The 24,601-nt window shown below is 44.9% G+C and overlaps 2 protein-coding genes across 3 annotated transcripts in view; both read right to left on the reverse strand.

Moving 5' to 3' along the window:
- The window catches only part of arvcfa (ARVCF delta catenin family member a), a 131,208-nt gene extending 115,862 nt beyond the window's left edge, over positions 1–15,346 (reverse strand). The window contains exon 1 of the mRNA XM_077243832.1: positions 15,187–15,346. Within this exon, the coding sequence (XP_077099947.1) occupies positions 15,187–15,269 (83 nt within the window). The 5' untranslated portion in view covers positions 15,270–15,346. The remainder of the gene's footprint in view (positions 1–15,186) is intronic.
- Positions 15,347–15,856: 510 nt separating this feature from the next.
- LOC143750645 (ankyrin repeat and LEM domain-containing protein 2) overlaps positions 15,857–24,601 on the reverse strand; it is a 39,461-nt gene continuing 30,716 nt past the window's right edge. For both annotated transcript variants that reach the window (XM_077243834.1, XM_077243833.1), the window contains exons 11-12: positions 18,221–18,352; positions 15,857–16,565 (exon numbers count right to left, since the gene is read on the reverse strand). In XM_077243834.1, coding sequence (XP_077099949.1) covers positions 16,406–16,565; positions 18,221–18,352 — 292 coding nt within the window. In that variant the 3' untranslated portion in view covers positions 15,857–16,405. The remainder of the gene's footprint in view (positions 16,566–18,220; positions 18,353–24,601) is intronic.

Raw genomic sequence — 24,601 nt, forward strand, 5'->3', positions numbered from 1 at the left:
TCTCAGGGGAACTCAAAGTTTCTCTAAGTTTCTCAGGGGAACGCAAAGTTTCTCGGGGGAACTCAAAGTTTCTCGGGGGAACTCAAAGTTTCTCGGGGGAACGAAAAGTTCCTCAGGGGAATGCAAAGTTTCTCGGGGGAACGCAAAGTTTCTCAGGGGAACTCAAAGTTTCTCGGGGGAACGAAAAGTTTCTCGGGGGAACGAAAAGTTTCTCGGGGAACGCAAAGTTTCTCGGGGGAACTCAGAATTTCTCGGGGGAACGAAAAGTTCCTCGGTGGAACGCAAAGTTTCTTAGGGGAACGCAAAGTTTCTCAAAGTTTCTCAGGGGAATGCAAAGTTTCTCGGGGGAACTCAAAGTTTCTCGGGGGAACTCAGAATTTCTCGGGGGAACGAAAAGTTACTCGGTGGAACGCAAAGTTTCTTAGGGGAACGTAAAGTTTCTCAAAGTTTCTCAGAGGAACGCAAAGTTTCTCGGGGGAACGCAAAGTTTCTCGGGGGAACGCAAAGTTTCTCGGGGGAACTCAGAATTTCTCGGGGGAACGAAAAGTTCCTCGGGGGAACGCAAAGTTTCTCGGGGGAACGCAAAGTTTCTCGGGGGAACTCAAAGTTTCTCGGGGGAACGCAAAGTTTCTCGGGGGAACTCAAAGTTTCTCGGGGGAACGTAAAGTTTCTCGGGGGAACGCAAAGTTTCTCGGGGGAATGAAAAGTTTCTCGGGGGAATGAAAAGTTTCTCGGGGGAACGAAAAGTTTCTCGGGGGAATGAAAAGTTTCTCGGGGGAACGCAAAGTTTCTCGGGGGAACTCAGAATTTCTTGGGGGAAAGAAAAGTTCCTCGGTGGAACGCAAAGTTTCTAAGGGGAACGCAAAGTTTCTCAAAGTTTCTCAGGGGAACTCAAAGTTTCTCGGGGGAACTCAGAATTTCTCGGGGGAACGAAAAGTTCCTCGGTGGAACGCAAAGTTTCTTAGGGGAACGCAATGTTTCTCAAAGTTTCTCAGGGGAACTCAAAGTTTCTCGGGGGAACGAAAAGTTTCTCGGGGGAACGAAAAGTTTCTCGGGGGAACGAAAAGTTTCTCGGGGGAACACAAAGTTTCTCGGGGGAACTCAGAATTTCTCGGGGGAACGAAAAGTTCCTCGGTGGAACGCAAAGTTTCTTAGGGGAACGCAAAGTTCCCTTTCAAGGGAACTCGAGCTGCGTTTGAGACGCGGTGGGAACGCTCTGCGTGATTACGTCGTGAAGCACGTGTAAAATCAGTCCAATGGAAGCCCGCTACGACATAGGTGACGTCATAGACCAGGAAACTATAAAGCAACCCTGAAATCAGACCGCGATAGCTTCTGCACCTTCAGCAAGCGCTCTCTGCATATCTGTCCTTGTCTATTTATTGTTGTCTGTCAAGCCCCTCATATATATATATATATATATCACTATGGCGAGCAAGCAAAGTTATAAGCCTTGTGTTGTGCCCTGCCCTCGTTATATCACGGGTGGGGACACACATCCTATGTGTATTGCTTGTTTGGGAGTGGAGCATGCCCAGTCAGTCCTCGAGGGGGCTGACTTTGAGCATTGCTTGAGTTTGTCTATGAAAACTCTCCGCTCTCGCCGAGCGTTCTTTGAGGAGGACGGTTGGGTTTGCGCTCCCCGAGGTGCGGGTCCCGCTGCTGCCGAGGCACAGCGTCGAATTTCATCTTGGGGTTCGCAGATGGATCTAGTAGCGGGGTTTGAGACGGGCCCCGCCCTTTCTCAGCCCTTACCTACTGGGTTTGGTGTCTTTGCCCAGGAAGGAGCCCGCTCTGCGGCTTCTCCTTCCCAGGCTGAGGCACCAATATTACGGCTATCCAGTTCTGAGGATCTGGATGTCGGTAGTATGGGGGATATTGAGTGTTCGCCAGCTCATACCCCTGCTGATGAGGAGCTTATGGAGGTTTTATCTCGTGCTGTTACTAAATTAAATATTGAGTGGCCAGCCGATGATTTCGATGTTGAATCTAGAAAGAGTCTTTTAGATGAACGTTATTTACCATCTAGATCACGACCTCCTCGTCGGGAACTCCCGTTTTTTCCGATCTCCACGCCGAGGTTTCGAGATCGTGGATTAAACCGGCGTCTTTCAGAGTGCATAACCCACAAACTAAGAATTATAGTAAAGTTCAAGGGATTGATCATTATGGTTATTTGACTATGCCTCGTGCTGAAGACACACTAGCGAGCTATCTCTCCCCTGAGTCTTCTTCTTCTCTGAAAGCCCCGACGTTACCCACCAATCCATTAAAAAATACATCTTTGTTGGTGGGTAAAGCGTATTCGGGATCAGCAGGTCAGGCCGCAGCATGTTTGCACACTATGTTGATTCTCCAAGCGTACCAGGCTGACCTGCTGAAGGACATAGACGATAGTGAGGAAGTTAGTGCTGACGCAATTCGAGAATTGCGTCGCACGACAGATTTATCTCTCCGAGCCACCAAGGAGACGGCCAAGTCTGTTGGCCGCTCTATGGCAGCCTTGGTGGCCACGGAACGCCATTTATGGTTAAATTTATCAGAAATAAAAGATAAAGATAGATCTGTTCTTCTGGACGCAATGCTGTCACCTACAAGTCTGTTCGGCGATGCTATAAATTGTGTCGTCGATAGGTTTCAAGAAAATAAGAAACAAGCGGCTGCGTTTCAGAGGTTTCTTCCTCCCCGGTCTATTGTCCCCGAGGCTGCTCGTAGTATAAAGTCTGAGCAGCCTCATCCGTCTACGAGCTCCGCTCACAGAGTTCAACAAAAACAGAGCGTCGCCGCTCGGGCACCACCTCAATCTACGGTTCCTGAGTGGAGCTCGCAGCCCAGACCTGTTAGGGGTAGACAAGATCTGAGGACTGTTATCTCTAGGAGAGCTTGGGCTAAGAAGAAGTCCTGACGCCAAGGCTATCAGGCTTCTGAGGGTGGTCCCCTCCAGGGAGGAACGGTTCCGAGGAACCGTCCCTCCTTGGCACCCTCCGGGGGGCGACTCTCCGAGGAGAGCCGCAGCGCTGCCACTTCGGTTGTTCCCTGCCGGTTCGCTGCTTCAGGGCACCGAGGTGTCAGCGTCCCCGTGCAATCCTCTGAGGAGGGTTGTAGAACGGTCAGTTCGGTTGTTCCCTGCCGGTTCGCCGCTTCAGGGCGCCGAAACGATTGTTCAATCAAATCCAGAGGCCAGTCTCGAGAGACTGGTTCCCTTATCGGAATTTCTGGCAGCGTGGAAACTTCTGCCAAATATTTCTCTATGGGTCCTGCACATAATAGAAAAGGGTTACAGAATTCAGTTCGGTTCTCGTCCGCCCAGATTTCAAGGAGTCCTCCCCACGGTGGTGGACTCACAGCAGGCTCTGGTAATGGAGCAAGAAGTACTGACACTTCTTCGAAAGGGAGCTATAGAAAGGGTTTCTCCTCCCAGCAGAGAGTCAGGGTTTTACAGCCGTTACTTGATTGTTCCAAAGAAGGATGGAGGGCTGCGTCCTATTCTAGACCTGCGCCAGTCAAACAGCAGGGTTCAGAAACTCAAGTTCAGAATGCTTACACTCAAACAGATTGTATCACAAGTTCAGTCCGAGGACTGGTTTGTCACAATAGACTTGAAGGACGCGTTCTTCCATGTATCTATCCATCCTCATCACAGGAGGTTCCTGAGGTTCGCTTTCGGGGGCGAAGCATACCAATATCGGGTTCTTCCATTTGGCCTAGGTTTATCTCCCCGCACTTTTACAAAATGCGTGGATGCAGCTCTGGCTCCGTTGAGACTCCAGGGCATCCGCGTATTAAATTACATCGACGATTGGTTGATTTTAGCTCAGTCAGAGCAGGTGGCGGTTCAGCATCGAGATGCTGTTCTGTCCCACATAAAGAGTTTGGGGTTGCGGCTAAACACCAAAAAGAGTGTGCTCCTCCCTGCTCAGAGGACCACTTTTCTAGGTGTAATTTGGGATTCGACCACAATGCAGGCACGCCTGTCTCCTGCTCGTATTTCTGCGATTCTCACAGCCGCAAAGAATGTGAAACTAGGCCAGTCACTCACTGTGAAACAGTTTCAGAGACTGTTGGGTCTCATGGCAGCTGCGTCCAACTTTATTACTTTTGGCCTTCTGTACATGAGACCCCTGCAGTGGTGGCTCAGGACCAAGGGGTTTTCTCCGAGGGGAAATCCGTTCCGCAAGATCAAGGTCACGCGGCTATGCCTTCGTGCCTTGGCCTTGTGGAAGAAACCTTGGTTCCTCGCCCAGGGCCCAGTGTTGGGGGCTCCTTGTCGACGCGTCACGCTTTCGACGGATGCTTCCCTCACGGGATGGGGGGCGGTCATGAGTGGCTGCTCTGTGCAAGGTCTGTGGCAGGACCATCAATGTTCCTGGCACATAAATCGTTTAGAGTTGATGGCGGTATTTCGAGCACTCAAATATTTCCTGCCAGACCTGAGAGGCCATCACGTGTTGGTCCGCACAGACAACACTTCGGTGGTCTCCTATATCAACCATCAGGGGGGTCTGAGGTCACGTCACCTTTGCAAATTGGCCCATCAGATCCTCCTATGGGCCCAGGGGAAGTTACTGTCGCTCAAGGCGGTATATATTCCGGGGCGTTAGAATATGGGAGCAGATATTCTGTCGAGACAGGGGCTGAGGCCCGGGGAGTGGAGACTTCACCCAGAAGTGGTGGAGTTCCTGTGGGAAAAGTTCGGTCGTGCTCAGGTAGACCTTTTCGCATCATCAGATTCAACCCATTGTCCCATGTGGTTCTCTCTAACGCACCCAGCTCCTCTCGGTCTGGATGCTATGGTGCAGGTGTGGCCGAGGCTGCACCTGTACGCCTTTCCCCCGATATCTTTGCTTCCGGGGGTTCTGGAGAGGGTTCGCCGAGAAGGGGCTCGTCTGCTACTAGTAGCTCCTTATTGGCCGACCCGAGTTTGGTTCTCGGACTTGGTGTCTCTTCTGGACGGCTCCCCCTTGGAGATCCCAATCAGGGTGGACCTCCTGTCTCAGGCCGGGGGCACGATATTTCACCCTCGGCCGGAGTTGTGGAAACTGTGGGCCTCGCCTCTGAGGGGGCCAGGCTCAGGGAGACCGGTCTTTCGACCGATGTTGTAGAAACCATTCTTCAATCCAGAGCTCCTTCGACGAGAAGGCTGTATGCGCTAAAATGGAAACTTTTCACCACGTGGTGTGTTGAACGTCAGTTAGATCCTGTTAACTGCCCTGTTGGTTCAGTTCTTGATTTTCTGCAAGACCGTTTCTCGGCCAGGTTATCTCCTTCCACCCTAAAGGTTTACGTGGCGGCTATATCTGCCTACCACACCCCTCTGGGGGGTACTTCTATTGGGAGAAACCCTCTAATTACTCGCTTTCTCCGTGGTACATTGAGGTTGAGACCTGCACTGCACTCTAGAGCACCGGCTTGGGACTTGGCCATTGTACTCGAGGGTCTGGCTTTAGCTCCCTTTGAGCCCATCGAGGAGGTTTCTGAAAAGTTCCTCACTCTAAAGACTTTATTTCTCCTTGCTATCTCATCTATCAAGAGAATTGGTGATTTACATGCTTTGTCGGTTGCTCGTTCATGTCTGGAATTTGCACCTGGTATGGTGAAGGCATTTCTCTACCCCAGGGCGGGTTATATTCCTAAGGTCCCACTGAATGTTGGATGCCCAATAGTGCTGCAGGCCTTTTATCCTCCACCCTTTAATACCCCTGACCAGGAACAGCTTAACCTGTTATGTCCAGTCCGGGCTTTAGATGCCTACGTTCACAGAGCTGCCCTGTGGCGTAAATCTGAGCAACTATTTGTTTGTTTTGGGTCACTCAAGAGAGGATGCCCTGCATCTAAGCAGGTTATGAGTAAATGGATAGTCGAGGCTATTTCATTGGCTTATGAAGCGGCCGGACAGCCTTCACCTATGGCTGTGCGGGCCCATTCTACTCGGAGTATGGCGGCCTCTATGGCCTTAATTTCGGGAGTTTCCCTTCTTGATGTATGTAATGCGGCAGGATGGTCCTCTCCGCATACATTTGTCAGGTTTTATGACCTTGACCTCTCCACTCCTGGGGCGAGGTTGCTTGCTTCTTAGTGTGCGCAGGACCTCACACAGAACGGGCATTTGTCATTATGGCGTAGTGGGTATAGGGTTCCCACCGCTTCTCAAACGCAGCTCGAGTTCCCTTGAAAGGGAACGTCTCAGGTTACGTATGTAACCCTGGTTCCCTGATAGGGAACGAGACGCTGCGTTTGCCTGCCATATTTCCTGCATGCCCTGATCGACTCGCTTCAGGTTTTTCAGAAGCTATCGCGGTCTGATTTCAGGGTTGCTTTATAGTTTCCTGGTCTATGACGTCACCTATGTCGTAGCGGGCTTCCATTGGACTGATTTTACACGTGCTTCACGACGTAATCACGCAGAGCGTTCCCACCGCGTCTCAAACGCAGCGTCTCGTTCCCTATCAGGGAACCAGGGTTACATACGTAACCTGAGACGTTTCTCAAAGTTTCTCAGGGGAATGCAAAGTTTCTCGGGGGAACTCAAAGTTTCTCGGGGGAACTCAGAATTTCTCGGGGGAACGAAAAGTTCCTCGGTGGAACGCAAAGTTTCTTAGGGGAACGCAAAGTTTCTCAAAGTTTCTCAGGGGAATGCAAAGTTTCTCGGGGGAACTCAGAATTTCTCGGGGGAACGAAAAGTTCCTCGGTGGAACGCAAAGTTTCTTAGGGGAACGCAAAGTTTCTCAAAGTTTCTCAGGGGAACTCAAAGTTTCTCAGGGGAATGCAAAGTTTCTCGGGGGAACGAAAAGTTTCTCAGGGGAACGCAAAGTTTCTCAGGGGAACGCAAAGTTTCTCGGGGGAACGCAAAGTTCCTCGGGGGAACTCAAAGTTTCTCGGGGGAACTCAAAGTTTCTCGGGGGAACGCAAAGTTTCTCAGGGGAACGCAAAGTTTCTCAGGGGAACTCAAAGTTTCTCAGGGGAAAAGTTTCTCGGGGGAACTCAAAGTTTCTCGGGGGAACTCAAAGTTCCTCGGGGGAACGCAAAGTTTCTCGGGGGAACTCAAAGTTTCTCGGGGGAACTCAAAGTTTCTCAGGGGAACTCAAAGTTTCTCGGGGGAACGCAAAGTTTCTCGGGGGAACGCAAAGTTTCTCGGGGGGAACGCAAAGTTTCTCTGGGGAACGAAAAGTTTCTCGGGGGAACGCAAAGTTTCTCGGGGGAACGCAAAGTTTCTCGGGGGAACGCAAAGTTCCTCGGGGGAACGCAAAGTTTCTCGGGGGAACTCAAAGTTTCTCGGGGGAACGCAAAGTTTCTCGGGGGAACGCAAAGTTCCTCGGGGGAACGCAAAGTTTCTCGGGGGAACTCAAAGTTTCTCGGGGGAACGCAAAGTTTCTCAGGGGAACTCAAATTTTCTCGGGGGAACACAAAGTTTCTCAGGGGAACTCAAAGTTTCTCGGGGGAACTCAAAGATTCTCAGGGGAACGCAAAGTTTCTCAGGGGAACTCAAAGTTTCTCGGGGGAACACAAAGTTTCTCAGGGGAACTCAAAGTTTCTCGGGGGAACTCAAAGATTCTCAGGGGAACTCAAAGTTTCTCGGGGGAACTCAAAGATTCTCAGGGGAACTCAAAGTTTCTCAGGGGAACGCAAAGTTTCTCAGGGGAACTCAAAGTTTCTCGGGGGAACACAAAGTTTCTCAGGGGAACTCAAAGTTTCTCGGGGGAACTCAAAGTTTCTCGGGGGAACACAAAGTTTCTCAGGGGAACGCAAAGTTTCTCAGGGGAACGCAAAGTTTCTCGGGGGAACTCAAAGTTTCTCAGGGGAACGCAAAGTTTCTCAGGGGAACTCAAAGTTTCTCGGGGGAACACAAAGTTTCTCAGGGGAACGCAAAGTTTCTCGGGGGAACTCAAAGTTTCTCAGGGGAACACAAAGTTTCTCAGGGGAACGCAAAGTTTCTCGGGGGAACTCAAAGTTTCTCAGGGGAACGCAAAGTTTCTCAGGGGAACTCAAAGTTTCTCGGGGGAACACAAAGTTTCTCAGGGGAACGCAAAGTTTCTCGGGGGAACTCAAAGATTCTCAGGGGAACTCAAAGTTTCTCGGGGGAACTCAAAGTTTCTCGGGGGAACACAAAGTTTCTCAGGGGAACGCAAAGTTTCTCAGGGGAACGCAAAGTTTCTCGGGGGAACTCAAAGTTTCTCAGGGGAACGCAAAGTTTCTCAGGGGAACTCAAAGTTTCTCGGGGGAACACAAAGTTTCTCAGGGGAACGCAAAGTTTCTCGGGGGAACTCAAAGTTTCTCAGGGGAACACAAAGTTTCTCAGGGGAACGCAAAGTTTCTCGGGGGAACTCAAAGTTTCTCAGGGGAACGCAAAGTTTCTCAGGGGAACTCAAAGTTTCTCGGGGGAACACAAAGTTTCTCAGGGGAACGCAAAGTTTCTCGGGGGAACTCAAAGTTTCTCAGGGGAACACAAAGTTTCTCAGGGGAACGCAAAGTTTCTCGGGGGAACTCAAAGTTTCTCAGGGGAACGCAAAGTTTCTCAGGGGAACTCAAAGTTTCTCGGGGGAACACAAAGTTTCTCGGGGGAACTCAAGTGTCAAACTTCAAAGTGTTTCACCTGTAATTATTCTGTGAAGCAGTGAACACTGTTTTCAGGAAGGAAGTTAATGTGCACGTGTTCATGTCTGATCCGAATGAAGCTGGTCTCAGATCAGATTGATATCATTTTTACATGAACTTTATTCTGGTCGATCTCATAATCAGAATATCACTTTCAGAACTGTTTTCTACACAGTCAGCACCATCAAACACCACTCAGACGCATGACAATATATAACGCATAAGCTGTGGGAAAGTGAGTTAATCACTGAATATAGGTCATGAACAAATGATTTCTGTGTGAGGACAAAGGCTTTTCTCTTTAAGATCCTGATTTCTTATCAACGGATTACAGCCCATGTCTCTGTGATTTCTGACCATCTGCACACACTCCAATCCCTGATGAGAAACAGAGCCATAGAAAAGCTAACAGCAGCAAATACACACAGATATGCCCATCAGTAAAATATACAAAAATACAAACACAAAATGATTCACTCAAAAGTGATAAGAAATAATTTAGAGAAAGACAGATTCGCACAACAAATCAATCTTAAATCAAGGTGGGTATGCATATCTTCTTCATGTTATAATAATAATAAATGCAGTGCAGCAATAAACAAAAATAAGAATAGTGCAGTGATGAAAGCTCAAATAACACAAATATAAGTCTAGAAAGTGATGAAGACGTGAAACAACTGAAAATTTGCTTATATTTGAGCTTCTTCTTTGCCTAGATTCCAGTGCTATTTTAGTTTCATTCAAATACCATTTTTGTTTTCATTGTTGATAATAATCATAAATGTGTCAATCAATCCCTGATTGGAAACAGAGCCATAGTAAAGCTAACAGCAGCAAATACACACAGATATGCCCATCAGTAAAATATACAAATATACAAACACAGATGTTATGTGTTACTCATGTTACCTGGATCATCCCTGTGCATGAAAACTAAAATAAAAACAAAATATAAAAATAAAAACTAATTCAAAATATTAAAAACTATAATATAGTATCTTAATGCCTCTATTTACCTTGTGTGTTATATTGCTTAAAAAACACCCCCACACTTTATAAATACTATATAATATGATAATAATATAATATAAAACACTATATAATACAAATATTATGATCCGATTGATCTGTGTGATTCTTCCACTAGTAGATCTAGTTGTGCAATAAACTAAAGTTCACTGTTTTTGATCAGAACACACTGATCTAATAATAAGCACACTTTTATCCAAAATAACTCATATCACTTATTACAGGTACAAACAAACTGGATTTGAAACCGTTCCGACCTTCTTTTTTTTTTTTTATACTTTTTTATTGTGACATTATTCATATTACAATCATAGAAATTAATATGTCAAAGTAGTCACAATATATTTTCCCCTTTTTTCTCCTTTCCTTTACCCCCTTAACACCCAGTGAATAAAATAATAATAATAATTGTAATTATAATAATAATAATAATAAAAATAAATAAAAATAATAATAATAAAAATAATAATAATAATAATAATAAAAATAAATACTACAAGAAAATAAATAAAATAAATAATTAGCGAAAGGAAATGTACATATATACATACATACACACACATACCCACGCACATATACATACATACCTATACATATATACCCCACGTATATACATGGGATGCGTACATCCCATATACAACCATATATTCACATATGCATGCGTAAATGTATACACATACGTACATGCATACCTCTCCATATACATGTTTACATATAGAAATACAAATTTCCATGTAGCTGCATCATATATCCATATAGCTACATCATATATCACAGAGATTACATCCATGCCTCATCTAATTACCCAGGTCCACATCCATGCTTGATTTTTATTTTTCAAAGCATTTGGTTAGCATATGCAAACCATCTCTTCTTAAATAACTTCATTTTACCTCTCATCTTATGCGTTATCATTTCATTTTCATACAGGTTTTCAACAGCCTCAATCCATTTATCCAAACCGGGTGGATCAATTTTTTTCCAACCTCGAGTTATTTGTTTAATAGCAGTAATTCTCAACACCCAGAAGATATAATAATTTTCTTTGTTTAACCCTTCCGGCTGTATGCCCAGCATGACATGTAGTTGTTCAATATTAGTATTTTGACCACAAATTTGCTTCATTAATTCTAACACATTACCCCAATATGGCTGGATTTTTGAACATGTGTAGAGGACATGAGCCAGGTCAACGTTACCTTCACCACACTCTCTCCAACAGTATTGTATTTGATTTGTATATTTACTAATTTTCAATGGTGTTCTAAAAAATCTAACCAATAGTTTCCACGCATATTCCTGCCAATAGGGGGACTTAACATAGCTGGAAACATTTTTACATGCTTGACTCCACTCCTTTTCAGTTACTGTTATTCCAATGTCTTTCTTCCAAGAATTCAAAATATTATTAATTTGATAATCTTTATTATTATTTAAAATATTATAAATTTGTCCCATTATATTTTTAAAACTCGACTTTTCATAGACTTTCAAAATATGCTCCAAGATAGGACTTTGGTCTTGGAAAGACTGTATGTTTGTTGTTATATAGCTCCTCACTTGGAGGTATCTAAAAAAATGATTACTTGAAAGGTTATAGTCCTTAGATAGATTTTCAAAAGTATCAACTGCATGATCTTTGAACATTTTATGAAATCTTGTAAGTCCCTTAGTTTCCCATATCCTGAAAGTCTCATCCATACGATTCGGAGTGAAGTCTGGGTCTTGACTAATTTCCCTCAGGCAAACCATATCAGTTGATTTTATTTTCATAATTTTGCATAATCTTTTCCAGCTCTTCCATGTCTGATAAATAGAAAAATTCAAATGTTTGACTCTTTCTGCAGTTTGCCCTGAGAAAATTAGAGAGGTGGGTGAGTCTACCAATTTGTTCTCAATAGATTTCCATTTAGGATTCATTTTATTATTCATCAAAACTAAAATACTTTTGATTTGGGCTGCATGATAATAAAGACTCAAATTTGGTAGACCCAACCCACCTTGTTCCCTATTTTGTTGTAAAAATTTAAGTTTTACCCTTGGTTTTTTTTCATCCCATATAAACTTTCCTAGCATTCTTTCCCACTCCTTAAAGCTTGAGCTTGTTAGATACAGAGGAAGGTTCTGGAAAAGAAAAAGAAAGCGTGGCAATACATTCATTTTTATAATTCCTATTTTTTCAAATATTGTAAGTGGCAGGATTTTCCAACGCATAAGATCCTGCCTTAAGGAGTTTTCTAAAACTTTATAATTACATGTGAACAATTTATCAATTTCTCTGGGAATTATAATACCTAAATATTTTATTTTGTTCTGATCCCATTTCAACTTAAATTTTTTCTTAAATTCTGTTTGGAGATTGCATCCTATTTCCATGGCTTCAGTTTTAGCTGAGTTTAATTTATAGCCTGAAATAGCCCCGTATTTTTCAATTTCCTCTAGCAGCACCGGTAGTGATTTATATGTATCAGTTAAGAATATTATGACATTGTCCGCATATAACGCCAGTTTATGTTCTTCATCTTGTATCTTAATGCCCTTTATACCCATACTTGTCCTTATGCATTCCGCCAGTGGCTCAATGCACAAGGCAAAAATCTGTGGAGAGAGCGGATCGCCCTGTTTTACCCCTCGTTTTATCTGAAAGGGTTTCGATAGCGAACCAATGGCTTTCACTCTGGCTGCAGAATCATTATACATTCCCATCATTAAATTAATGAATTTCTTGTGAAAGCCAAATTTATTCAAAACTACAAACAGAAAAGGCCAAGATACTCGGTCGAATGCTTTTTCCGCGTCCAATGTAAGCACTATCATTTGTTGTTTTGTTTTTCTAGCATAATCAATAACATTAAGGGTTCGACGTACATTATCACTAAGAAATCTATTTTTGACAAATCCTGTTTGGTCCTGGTTTATAATAGATGGTAAGATTTCCGAGAGCCTATTGCCATAATAGATGTAAATATTTTCTGATCAACATTCAGAAGTGAAATAGGCCTATACGATGAACATTGTTTTAGGTCCTTCCCTTCTTTAGCTATAACTGTTATAATTGCATTTTTCCAAGTATCTGGCCATTTTCCCGTTTGTAACACCTCATTAAACACTCTATGTAGAACTGGTACAATTAGATATTTGTAATCTTTGTAGAATTCATAGGTATAACCATCTTCTCCAGGGCATTTCCCCATTCAATAGTTTTTATTATTTCCGTTTGGGTTATATTTTTTACTAAGCTTTCATTCTGGGTTTCAGTCACGGATGCTAAACTTAATTCATCTAAATAACTTGCAATTGTCTGCTTGTCAAAATTATTTACTTCTGAATTATAAAGGTTTTCATAGTAGTTCCTAAAACAAGATAGAATGTCTTGTCTCCCTCTCCTTGGCGTTGCATTATCCATAATTATATTGATTACCGCTTTTTCTTTGTTCTTTTTTATTTTGGAGGCTAAAATTCGTTGAGCTTTGGAGCTATTGTCATAAAATAATTGTTTAGCAAAAGTGAAATCTTTTACCAAGTCCGACCTGCGTTCCGACCTTCAGTCAGCAATAAGCCTGGTTTAGTTCACACTTGTGTAGTGTAGTTAGCAGTTCATGCATTGCACACAGAACAGACGGAGCGCCACACTTTCATTAGTCCGGTTAATAAAGGCCAGTCTATCTCTACAACAGCAGCCGAAGACTACAGGCATAAATAACCTGGGGAAAATCATGCTTTACACAAGCACAGTGCATGCTGGGAAATCTGCATGCATTCCCAGGGTCTCCGGTGGAGCATTTACAATATAAACACAGTATCACATAAAAGCTGAAAATTATGGAATAGTTAAAAAAAAATCAAAAGAATCAAAATTATTCACTCTGATACTATTATTGTTTTCATCATTGATAATAATCATAAATGTTTCTTGAGCACCATCATATTATACTGATTTCTGAAGGATCATGTGACACTGAAGACTGGAGTAATGAGGGTAACTCAATTTATGAGTAACAAATTACACTTTACTATATATTCACATAGAAAACAGCTGATTTACACTGTAATGTCTTTGAACCGCTTCTGCTCACCAAGGCTGCATTTATTTGATGAGGAATGCAGGAAAAATAGTGAAATATTATTCCAACATCTGAAGGGTTGGTGTGAAGCACGACAGATGTGGTTTCTCTGAGCTTAAACTCGAGGTCACACGCCTGATGAACACCTCGATATGTCCTGAACGGGGAATAAAACAGCACTGGGAGCAAATCCTAATCCCGAACTTCCCATCTGCTGGTGCCCGAGCTAAACGCACAAAACTGCATGAAATCTGGGACAGATACGGTTTCAAAGGTCATTCCATAACAATCCTCATCCACAACACCTGAACCAATCAGATCAGCCTTTCATTTCAATGCATAAAGTGCTCGTTCACAACATGCATTTGCATATAAAAAGTGCAGCAATGCAAATGAAGAATCACAATCCTGTGTTTTAGAGACTCAGAAGGCATGGGTTAAGGTTAGTATAATATAAGGCATGTTATCTGAATCTACATGCACCAATAATACATTTTCCTCAATGTCATAATCATTTGTTAACAAACAAGTATTCATTACTTCAATGAGCTCATCGTTTCTGCATTAAATTATTACATTGTTAAATTAATAAATTTTTAGCTAACTGTGATTTTGTATATGTACATTACTGTCTCTCATAACTTAGAGAGTTTCCTCTGATAACAGATCACTGTAAACTGTAATGTGGACTCTTTGAAATGATGTGTATTGTGAAAAGCGCTGTACAAATAAATGTGAATTGAACTGAATGTTATAATGGTTGTATATCAGTGCATAAGCAGTGGCTCGCTGCCCTACTTTCAGTGCTGGAGTAAAATCACATCTCAATATGGAGTTTATATACTGTGCTGTCCTGTTTCAAATAAACACAATACTACAAATACACTATTTAAGAAATAGCTTGTGATTGTGCGGTTGCTTACCTGATAAAGCACAATTTCAGAAACTGCAAAACTAACAAGTTTCTTCAATCAACATGAACGTTGTGAATGAAAAATAGTGTATGAAAGAAAATCAGGAGTGTCCTTGTGTCTGTAAAAGTTTAAGGTAAATAAAAATAAAAACTGTTTACGGGAATGGAGGAGAATTCCCAGCAAGCAAGTTTGCGTTTAAAAGGCGTGTAATAGTTTTTCAAACACAGCCAGACGTCTAGAATAAAACAAGGCAACGTTTGGGCTGTCAGTGGAGATTTAATAGACGACTAAACCATCGCCCAAGAATAGACTATCATCAGTTAGATAGCGTCAAAGAAATGAAACCAAACACCCTGTGATCACTGTTGACTGCTTACATGATGGAGTATCAGAGTATCATACATCTCACAAGTTATTTTGGCAAAAACGACATGTGACCAAATTCAGGGTTATTTTGTCTAGAAGTGTGTTACTCGTAGCAGGACTATATCTGGTCTATAGTTAATCTATAGTTAATCTAGACGCTGAAGTGACGGCTGTTGTTTGCTGTGTGTGTGTGTGTGTGTGTGTGTGTGTGTGTGTCTTACGTGAAGACGAAGAAGAGTGTGGATGAAGACACCAGCAGAGCGGCAGCGGTGGACACTGGGAGATAAGCGCTGCTCCTGCGCATCGTTCATCTGCAACATCCATCAATCAGCCCAACAATCACACACTCATCACATCACACACACACCAACATCAGCATCATCATCACCAGACCTCAGTGTGTGTTTAAATCCTCAGTGTGTCTTTCTCCTGTCAGTTCAGTCTATTTATACTGGGTCTGATGAGAAGGCGGGGCTTGATGGTCAGTGGGTGTGGCTTACAGAAAAGGCGCAGCATGGTGGGCAGTGGGTGTGGCTTACAGAGAAGGCGGGCATGGTGGGCAGTGGGTGTGGCTTACAGAGAAGGCGGGGCATGGTGGGCAGTGGGTGTGGTTTACAGAGAAGGCGGGGCATGGTGGGCAGTGGGTGTGGTTTACAGAGAAGGCGGGGCATGGTGGGCAGTGGGTGTGGTTTACAGAGAAGGCGGGGCATGGTGGGCAGTGGCAACACTTCCTGGCAAACTGGCAACACTTCTGGTAATCACTGACAATTTATAAAATATTTATTTTAATCAAATGTTTTTGTTTATTTGTGTATTTACATAACATTTTATTTATTTTAAGAAATTTTTTTTAATAAAATATATTAATTTAAATGCATTTTTATTCACTTATTTTCAATAAAAGTTTTTATTTTAATCAAATCCAGTTTATTTATTTTTACATTTTTAAACATTTAAAAAAAAACAATTTAATTTGAGAAGTCATGTTAAATGATCTCTGATTTGGTAATTGATTTTTATGGTTTTGTGTGATAATCTGAATAAGAATATCACAATAATAAAAGCTGTTTCCAGCTAAAGAGTCCTTCAGTGGCGCCCCCTGCAGGAGCAGAGAAATAAACACCATTAATCCTGCAATACAGCACACACATCTCTCATTCTGCACCGTCATGTGACTCGTCATGTGGCAACCCAACTGTTTTCTTAACAAGCCTTTATGTAACAAAGAAACACATTTCATTACATTATAATTATAAATTAAATATGCATCATACTTCAGATGCACACATTAATAACTCCAGCATGATAAAGGCAACACAACTGCTGTGCAAACATAGAAACACAACTTGCATTAGTGTTTAGGAAGTAGTAAAACTCAGCTGTTATAAAATGTGAATATAAGAGCTTGTAAAGTCAGTGTGTGTGTCAGTGAAGCTCTGGTTAAAGGCGAGTGTAGGATCTGCTCGGTGGACTGAACATGAACTGTCCCGGGTGAAAGTGACCGGCGCTTCTGAGCTTCGGTGAGACGGGTAACCGGTTCAGTGTAAAGGCTGATGGACTGCGACTCTCAGCGGCTCTGCTCGGTGAAGCTGACGGCCAGCTGGAAATCACACACAACATTTCATTTCAATGCATTTCACAGAATACAAGTCGTGTTTCTATCATATGAAACATGCTGCAATAAACATCAAGCATGAGAAACATTCAGATTCGTGCTGGAAGAGATGAACGAAAGACAAGTTTATTTGTGCAGCTCATTTCCAGAACTAAACTAAAAACATTTTGACCCGGTGCCACTTCTGCGACTTAATGTCCGTAAAATGCGATAGATAAAAGTAAGAATATTTGAGAAAAATAAAAGTTGTTGAAAAATTTTTAGACCCTCAAATATGATCATCCTCATATTTAAAAGGCAACTACATGTTTTAAGTATAAAGGCCCAGTTAATACTGTCAACATTTGATATTATAAATGTGTGTAAAATACTGTTTGAAAAAAAAATTCTATTACATTACATCATTGCATTCTTTTCTACTCACTATACTCTACTGTTCGATCTTTTAGATTGCTTATTTATTTAAATGTATTTATTTATTTTTAATATACTTATTCATTTAAATATATTATTATTTTTAATTGTTTTATTTATTTATGTATATGCTTTATTTCACCAAATTTGATTAATTCATTCATTTGAATTTTCTATTTATTTTTCCTATTTTTCTATACATTTTTTAATCATGTACAGATTTAAATAATGTTTTATTTATTTGTATCTATTTATTTTTTATATCTATTTATTTTATCTATCAGATGTATTCATTTATTATTTATTTGCTGAAATACATTTTTATTTATTTAATAAATGTTTAATTTTATTCAAATTTATTTATTTATATCATGTTTTCATTTAATAAGTTTCTATTACAATGTCATTGTATTCTTTTCTACTCTGTGTTGTACTGTACTATTAATGTATCATTTATTTACATCAAGTTTGATTTATTCATTTTAAATCAAATGCTTTTGTTTATTTAGGTATTTAGTTACATCAAATTATATTTCTTCTTATCAATTTATTTTATTAAAATTTGCTAATTTATCTGAACCTATTATTATTATTTTTTAAATTATTTTATTTATTTAGTTTCTATAAGGTTAATTAATTGCATTCTTTTCTACTTGCTATAATAATAATAATACATTTTATTTGTAATGCGCTTTTCTTAAACCCAAAGTGCTATCATACTGTACAGTTAGATATCATTTATTTAAATCCAATTTTATTTATTTTAATTAATTTATTCTAATCAAATATATTTACTTAAATCTTGTTTAATTTATTTAATCATACGTATTATTTATTTAAAATAATTTTTTAATTTTAATATTTTAATTTTAATACATTTTATGTAGTTTCAATTACATTATTACATAGCATCATACTGTACAGTTGGATGTATTACGTATTATTAATTATGATTGTTTTAGTACTATTAATTATTTAAATACAATTCTATTATTCTAATCAATTTTATTGACTTAAATAATGTTTTTAAATACAATGTTTTAGCTAATTCAGTTAAATATTATTTTTTTTCATTTACATCCATTTTTATTTATTTTTAATGAAATGTGTTTCTTTAGTTTAATTACTAATTTAATTACTTACTTTCTAATAAGTTATTTCTTTTGACATTTTTCACACAGTTTTCTCCCCAGTTTGAGAAGCCCGTGAGCCGGGATAATCTCTACCTTTGTGTTTCGGATGAAGAATAGGACAGAATCCTGTTCCTCCATCGTGTGACGTTGGGTTGCTCGAGCGGGTCGATCTCCACGTCTCTCAGCGCCAGCAGAACCTCACTGTCCAGTTTACTAGGAGAATCACTAGACAAAATACAGGCAAAGGAATTAATAAAGAGCTTCAGTCAAACCAACATTTATTCAGACACTTTCAACATTTCTCACATTATCAGTTTATTCGCTATAGTTTAGAGAATGATAATAAAATATGAACAGAACTCAGTTGATATTTGACTGGTTTTGTCCGTCCTTCTGTTAGACTCTCACACATGAATTATGTTGAATATCTGTCAGCTGTTAAATTTAACTACACAATTAGATAATACCAGTTTAGCTCAACCGATTACCAAGCAATGCTTCATGTTGTTCAGTCTGTGCTGTAAAAAGGTGCATTAGCAATTAAAGAAAAAACACTTCAGCAAAACATGATCAGCTCAAAGTGGCGGAATAATATTTGCTCCTAAATGTTCTCTTACGAGAGGTTCTCTCGTATTGCGTAAGTTTAGCTTACGCTACGGGAAAGATTCATCTTCTCGAGATACTGAAGCCAAAAAATTATCCTTAATTTTGTATAACTTGTCAACGCAGTGCAGCAGCTAGCAGACCTAGAGCAGGCCATCTCGCGTGCTCATTGGCTGCCCTGCGGGCAACTGCTGCAGCCTACCAGTGCGCCCGGCGTGACGTCACGCCCAATGAAGGGCGCCCGCGCCTTTATAGCGTCACAGCCCACCAGATAGGCGTGGCTTAGCGTATAAAATAGGGGCTGTAGGCTGAATTCTCTGATTTTTCGACTCTTCAGCGAGCTCTTCGCATCGCTGGATCTGAGAGAAGCCACCGCCGCCGTCGAACAGCGAACAGCCAGCTTAGGACAGCGCTGAGGAAGCCGGCCGTCTTCGCCACCTTCAGCCATCCGTGCGAGCTACGCTATCCGGCGACGTATCCTTTTTTGCAAATCATTCTAAAAGAGCAGCGAGCGTCTTTTTAAAGATGCCTCGCACTTCCTGCGGCTCGTGTAAAGCCCCGCTCAGCGCCGGAGACCGCCACCTGATCTGCGCTCTCTGCCTGGGCCTGGAACACGCAGAGCTCGCCCTCGCGTCCGGGGGCTGCGAGCTCTGTGAGGAGCTTCCGCTGTCGACCCTGCGGGCTCGACTCGAAGCGTTCAACACCACAGCAGTCACTCCGCCTCCTGTGGGACCGCGCAGAAAGAAGCGCCGTTCCCTGAGACAGCCGGAACCTGTGGCCACAGCGACGCGCTCGCCGGAGAACCTCCCTCGAGCCTCGCTCTCGCCTTCCCCACCTCTCCTCACTGACGCGCAGCTGCCGCTTGCGAGCCTCACTGCCGTCACTTCGGAGGATGAGTTCGTGGGACACGCCACAAAAGACTGCTGCTCTATCCTGGCATCAGACAGCGAGGAATGGTCGCTTCACTCCGCCTCCTCGTCAATCCAGGAATCCGCCCGTACCCGCGCTGGAGCTGACGCGGAACTTATGCGCCTGCTGACGCAAGCTGTCGACCGTCTCGGGCTCGAGTGGTCGCTGCCGAAGGAACCCGCGCCGAACAGGCTCGACGGCTGCTTCCTTCAAAGTCGCCGCCGCGCTCCATTCCTGCCGGAACTTCATGCGGAGCTGACGAAGTCGTGGAATTCGCCTTTTTCGGCTAGACTTCAGTCACAGGCCTCCGCGTCGCTCTCCCGAGTGGACGGCGCCGCCGAGAAAGGGTACACAGCGATTCCCCCTGTGGAAGAGGCGGTCGCAGCGCACCTTTGCCCGCCCTCCGCGAGATGGCGGTCACGGTCAGCCCTCCCGTCTAAAGCCTGCAGAGCCACTTCCGCCTTGGTCGGCCGCGCTTATGCCGCCTCCGGCCAGGCCGCGTCTGCTCTACACTCGATGGCTGTGCTTCAGATCCTGCAAGCCGACCTCCTCCGTGAATGGGATGAGAAGGGCCGGGACCCAGCTGCGGTTACGGATTTGAGAAGCGCGACGGATCTTTCTCTCCACGCCACCAAAGCTGCAGCCCAGGCCATCGGACGAGCCATGGCCGCGTTAACCGTGACGGAGAGGCACCTCTGGTTAACGCTCGCGGATATGAGGGAAACTGAGCGAGCCACCTTTCTGAATGCGCCGCTTTCCCCCATTGGTCTCTTCGGCCCAGCGGTGAACGGGATTGTTGACCGCTTCTCTATGGTGCAAAAGACCACGCAGGCCATGAACCTCTTCCTGCCGCGACGCTCGAGTTCCGCCACAGGCCGCTCTCGCGAGAGACAAAGCCAGCCTCCTGTGCGAACCAGCACCCAGCGTCCAGCACAGCCTCAGCATCAGCCTTCGCAGCGACGTCAGGGCGGCCGCCCTAGATCGCGCTCAGACAGCCGTCGCAGACCGCCGCCCCCCAGAGGGCCTCGGCAAAGGCTCACGCTGAAGTCTGAGCACGCGAAGCCCTCCTAACAGCGGGAGAGAAAAGACGCGCGTGTCCCGCTGCGGCCGGACCGCCGTCAAAGTTCATTTCCCTGTCAGTCCCCTTCGAACAGGCTACTGCAGTGGTTCAACTAGCAGCCAACGAGCCGGTTTATTCACCCTCTCGCCTGCACACAAACGCCGTTTTCACGGCGACCCAGAGAAATCTCAAAAAGAGTATAATGTCAGTGTTTTAAGTGTAGTGAATGTGCCCACGCCCCAGTGTTCACCCCTACACATAAGCACTCAAAATCCCGTGTCACTCACAGAGCACACTCTCATAAAGCGCAGAAAAGCCGCTCGAGTGTTGAATGTAAGAAATGTGTCCACAGGTCTGTGCCCACTATCTGCCCGCTCTGTTACACGATCAAAAAAGCTTATGAACGTAAGTCTCGTGCCCGCCAGAGAGCGCTCACGCTTGCTAACACAAACCTTCCCCCGGGTCCCGCCTGTGCGTTTAAGTGTTATCACGAAACACAGGGCGTTAATAAAACGCTCCCCATCTACTATGATCGGGGCGTCAGATACAGTTGTAAGTCTCGTGCCCGCGTGCGCGCGCTCACGCTTACAGAGAGCTCTCCCGCCCAGAGCGCTGCTCGCGCGTCAAAGTGTGGCAAAAGTATGTTCCCCATCCCTTATGATCGGGACATCTCACATAAGTCAGCCGGTCTCGGCTGTCAGCGAGCGGCCATTGCCCAGAACCGAGAGCGCGCGCGCCGCGCTCTCGGCTCCGGTTCAGTTTCGCAAGCCCGCAAATGGCGGCGGTCTGAACCCGGAGGCCATTCGCCCCCTGGCGGCTCACATAGCTGCGTGGGAAACTATCCCAGGGATTTCAGAATGGGTGTTGAGCACAATAAAGCAGGGCTATGCACTTCAATTCGTTCGCCGTCCTCCGCGCTTTCAAGCCCGGACCGCGACGATAGTGAATGCGGAAGTAGCACACCTACTTCACGCAGAAATAGCAAAGCTGCTGTGCAAAGGGGCTATAGAAAAGGTGCCGCCTTCTCTGAGCGAGTCAGGCTTTTACAGCCGATATTTTCTCGTACCCAAGAAGGACGGAGCCTTCAGACCTATCCTAGATCTGAGATATTTGAACAAAGTGCTTGTAAAAAGACCGTTCAAAATGCTTACGACCAGAAAAATCCTCGTGCACGTTCGCCCGAGGGACTGGTTTATTTCTCTAGATCTGAAGGATGCCTATTTTCAGATTCAGATAGTACCCCGTCACAGGCAATTTTTGAGATTCGCCTTCGACGGTCAGGCATATCAATACACCGTCCTGCCGTTCGGCCTGTCCCTAGCACCCCGTACATTTACAAAGTGCATGGACGCGGCGCTCGCCCCCCTGAGAAGTCAGGGGCTGCGCATAATGACCTATCTGGACGATTGGCTGATATTGGCACAGTCAGAGACAGAACTACTATCTCACAGAACAGTGCTTCTCAGTCATCTGGAAAGCTTGGGTCTCACGGTCAACTGGACCAAGAGCTCATTACTGCCCAGCCAGTCAATTTCCTTTTTAGGAATAGAACTGGACTCGGTGACCATGACGGCTCGTTTATCGACACAGCGCGCGCGCCGTGTTCGCCACCTAGCCGCATCTTTCCAGAAGGGCAGCTTTCTCCCTTTGAAAACATTTCAAAGGATGTTGGGCTGTATGGCATCAGCTGCAGCGGTGCTCCAGCTGGGCCTACTGCGCATGCGCCCGCTCCAACGCTGGTTGAACGCTCGCGCGCCTCGCCGAGCCTGGGTGTCTGGCGGCCAGAAAATCAGAGTGACTCAGACCTGCATAACAGCTCTGCAGCCCTGGTTAGTGGCCGATTGGTACCAACATGGAGTAATGATGGGAACCATCTCTTATCGGAAGGTCATCTCGACAGACGCGTCCAACTCGGGTTGGGGCGCGCTGTTCGAGGGCAGACCGGCATTTGGCCAGTGGTCAGACCAGGAGAAGGGTTTTCACATAAACTGTCTGGAAATGATAGCGGTCGAGAACGCGCTGAAGTGCTTCCTCCCGTTTATACAGGACCAGCATGTTCTTGTCCGCTCGGACAACACATCTGTGGTATCCTATGTAAACCGTCAGGGCGGTGTCAGATCCAGAAATCTCTGCAATCTGACGGAACGCCTCCTTATTTGGTCACAGACGAACCTGCGCTCGCTGAGGGCGGCGCATGTGCCTGGCCATTTGAACGACGGCCCAGACAGACTGTCCAGGGACAATGTTCCCCCAGGGGAATGGTCCCTGCACCCCCAAACGGTCCAGAAACTGTGGCGCCTATTCGGCAGAGCGGAAGTCGACCTGTTTGCGTCAAAAGACAACGCTCAATGCCCGATGTTCTTCTCGAAGGACGAGGACGCGCTGGCCCAGGTTTGGCCCAGCCTCCCGCTATATGCTTTCCCTCCGGTCTCTCTGTTGCCACAGGTGATCAAGAGGATCAGGGAAACGCGCCACTCGGTGCTCCTCATAGGCCCGCGTTGGGAGAATCAGACTTGGTTCCCGGAACTGGCACGGCTGTCACATACAGCTCCGTGGCCGAATCCGGTGAGGGCAGATCTCCTCTCTCAGGCTCGCGGCACGATCTGGCATCCCCATCCAGAGCGCTGGTCTCTGCATGCATGGTTGATCAACGGGTACTCGTTGCCCTGCCAGAAGGAGTGATGAACACGATCACGCAGTCTAGAGCCCCTTCCACGAGAAGGCTCTACGCGTCTAAATGGTCGGTGTTCTCTGGATGGTGCACCGACAGAGGTCTGGACCCGCGGACATGCGGGGTGGCGCATCTGCTCACTTTCCTACAAGAGCTGTTGGATAAGGGAAGATCCCCATCCACGCTCAAAGTTTACGTGGCGGCCGTAGCAGCATTCGCGGAATCGACGCACGGCCAGTCACTGGGAAGACATGAGTTGGTCATCCGCTTCCTTAGAGGAGCTAGAAGGATGAATCCGCCGCGCCCCCCGTCGGTTCCCATGTGGGATCTTTCACTGGTCCTCGAGGCCCTGAAAGCTTTTCCATTTGAACCACTAGACTCCGTGGAGTTGAAATATCTATCACTAAAAGCCGTTTTTCTGACTGCACTGTCGTCAGTAAAACGTGTAGGGGATCTGCACGCGCTGACTGTCAGCGCGTCGTGTCTTGAGTTCGGACCAAATGACTCTAAAGTCATCCTCAGACCTAGACATGGTTATGTCCCTAAAGTGATGGGCACTCCATTCAGAGCGCAAGTTATTTCGCTGTCAGCTCTGCCAGCATCTGACAGCGAAGGTGATGTGAATCTCCTCTGCCCTGTCAGAGCGCTGAGGGTTTACATTACGCGCTCCGCCTCCTTCAGGCGTTCGGAACAGCTTTTCGTTTCGTTTGGTGGGCGCGCCAAGGGGCTTGCCTCCTCGAAACAGAGCCTGTCCAGATGGATAGTGGACGCTATAGCGGCAGCTTACGCGTCAAAAGGCCTGCAATGCCCTCTGGGCATCAGGGCTCATTCCACGAGAGGTGTGGCCTCGTCGTGGGCATGGTCCAGTGGAATTTCTATCCATGACATATGTGTAGCGGCGGGCTGGAGCTCCCCGTCTACCTTTGTCAGGTTTTATAACCTAGAAGTTCCTGCCTTGCAGGCTAAACTGTTGTCAGTCTGAAAAGAGGTGTATTCTGCCCAGATCTCCTGCTCAGATCACGTTCATGACTCAGCTCTCCTGGTTGAGCTGCACTAAGTAGGGTATGTGACATATGACTATACAGACCGGCGCGCTGCTCTGTATTCCCTATGTGTGCTTATGTACAAGTGATGGCCCGCGTGGCTGGCCACCTTATTTTTTCCACTTATGGGGTTCCCCTTAAGCTCGGGGTCTCATGTGGATGCTTGGCGCGCACGGCGTTGACAAAGT

Source organism: Siphateles boraxobius, unplaced genomic scaffold (genome assembly GCF_051911475.1).
Source record: "Siphateles boraxobius isolate OS27281-9 unplaced genomic scaffold, OSU_SipBor_1 25, whole genome shotgun sequence".
NCBI classification, from domain to species: domain Eukaryota; kingdom Metazoa; phylum Chordata; class Actinopteri; order Cypriniformes; family Leuciscidae; genus Siphateles; species Siphateles boraxobius.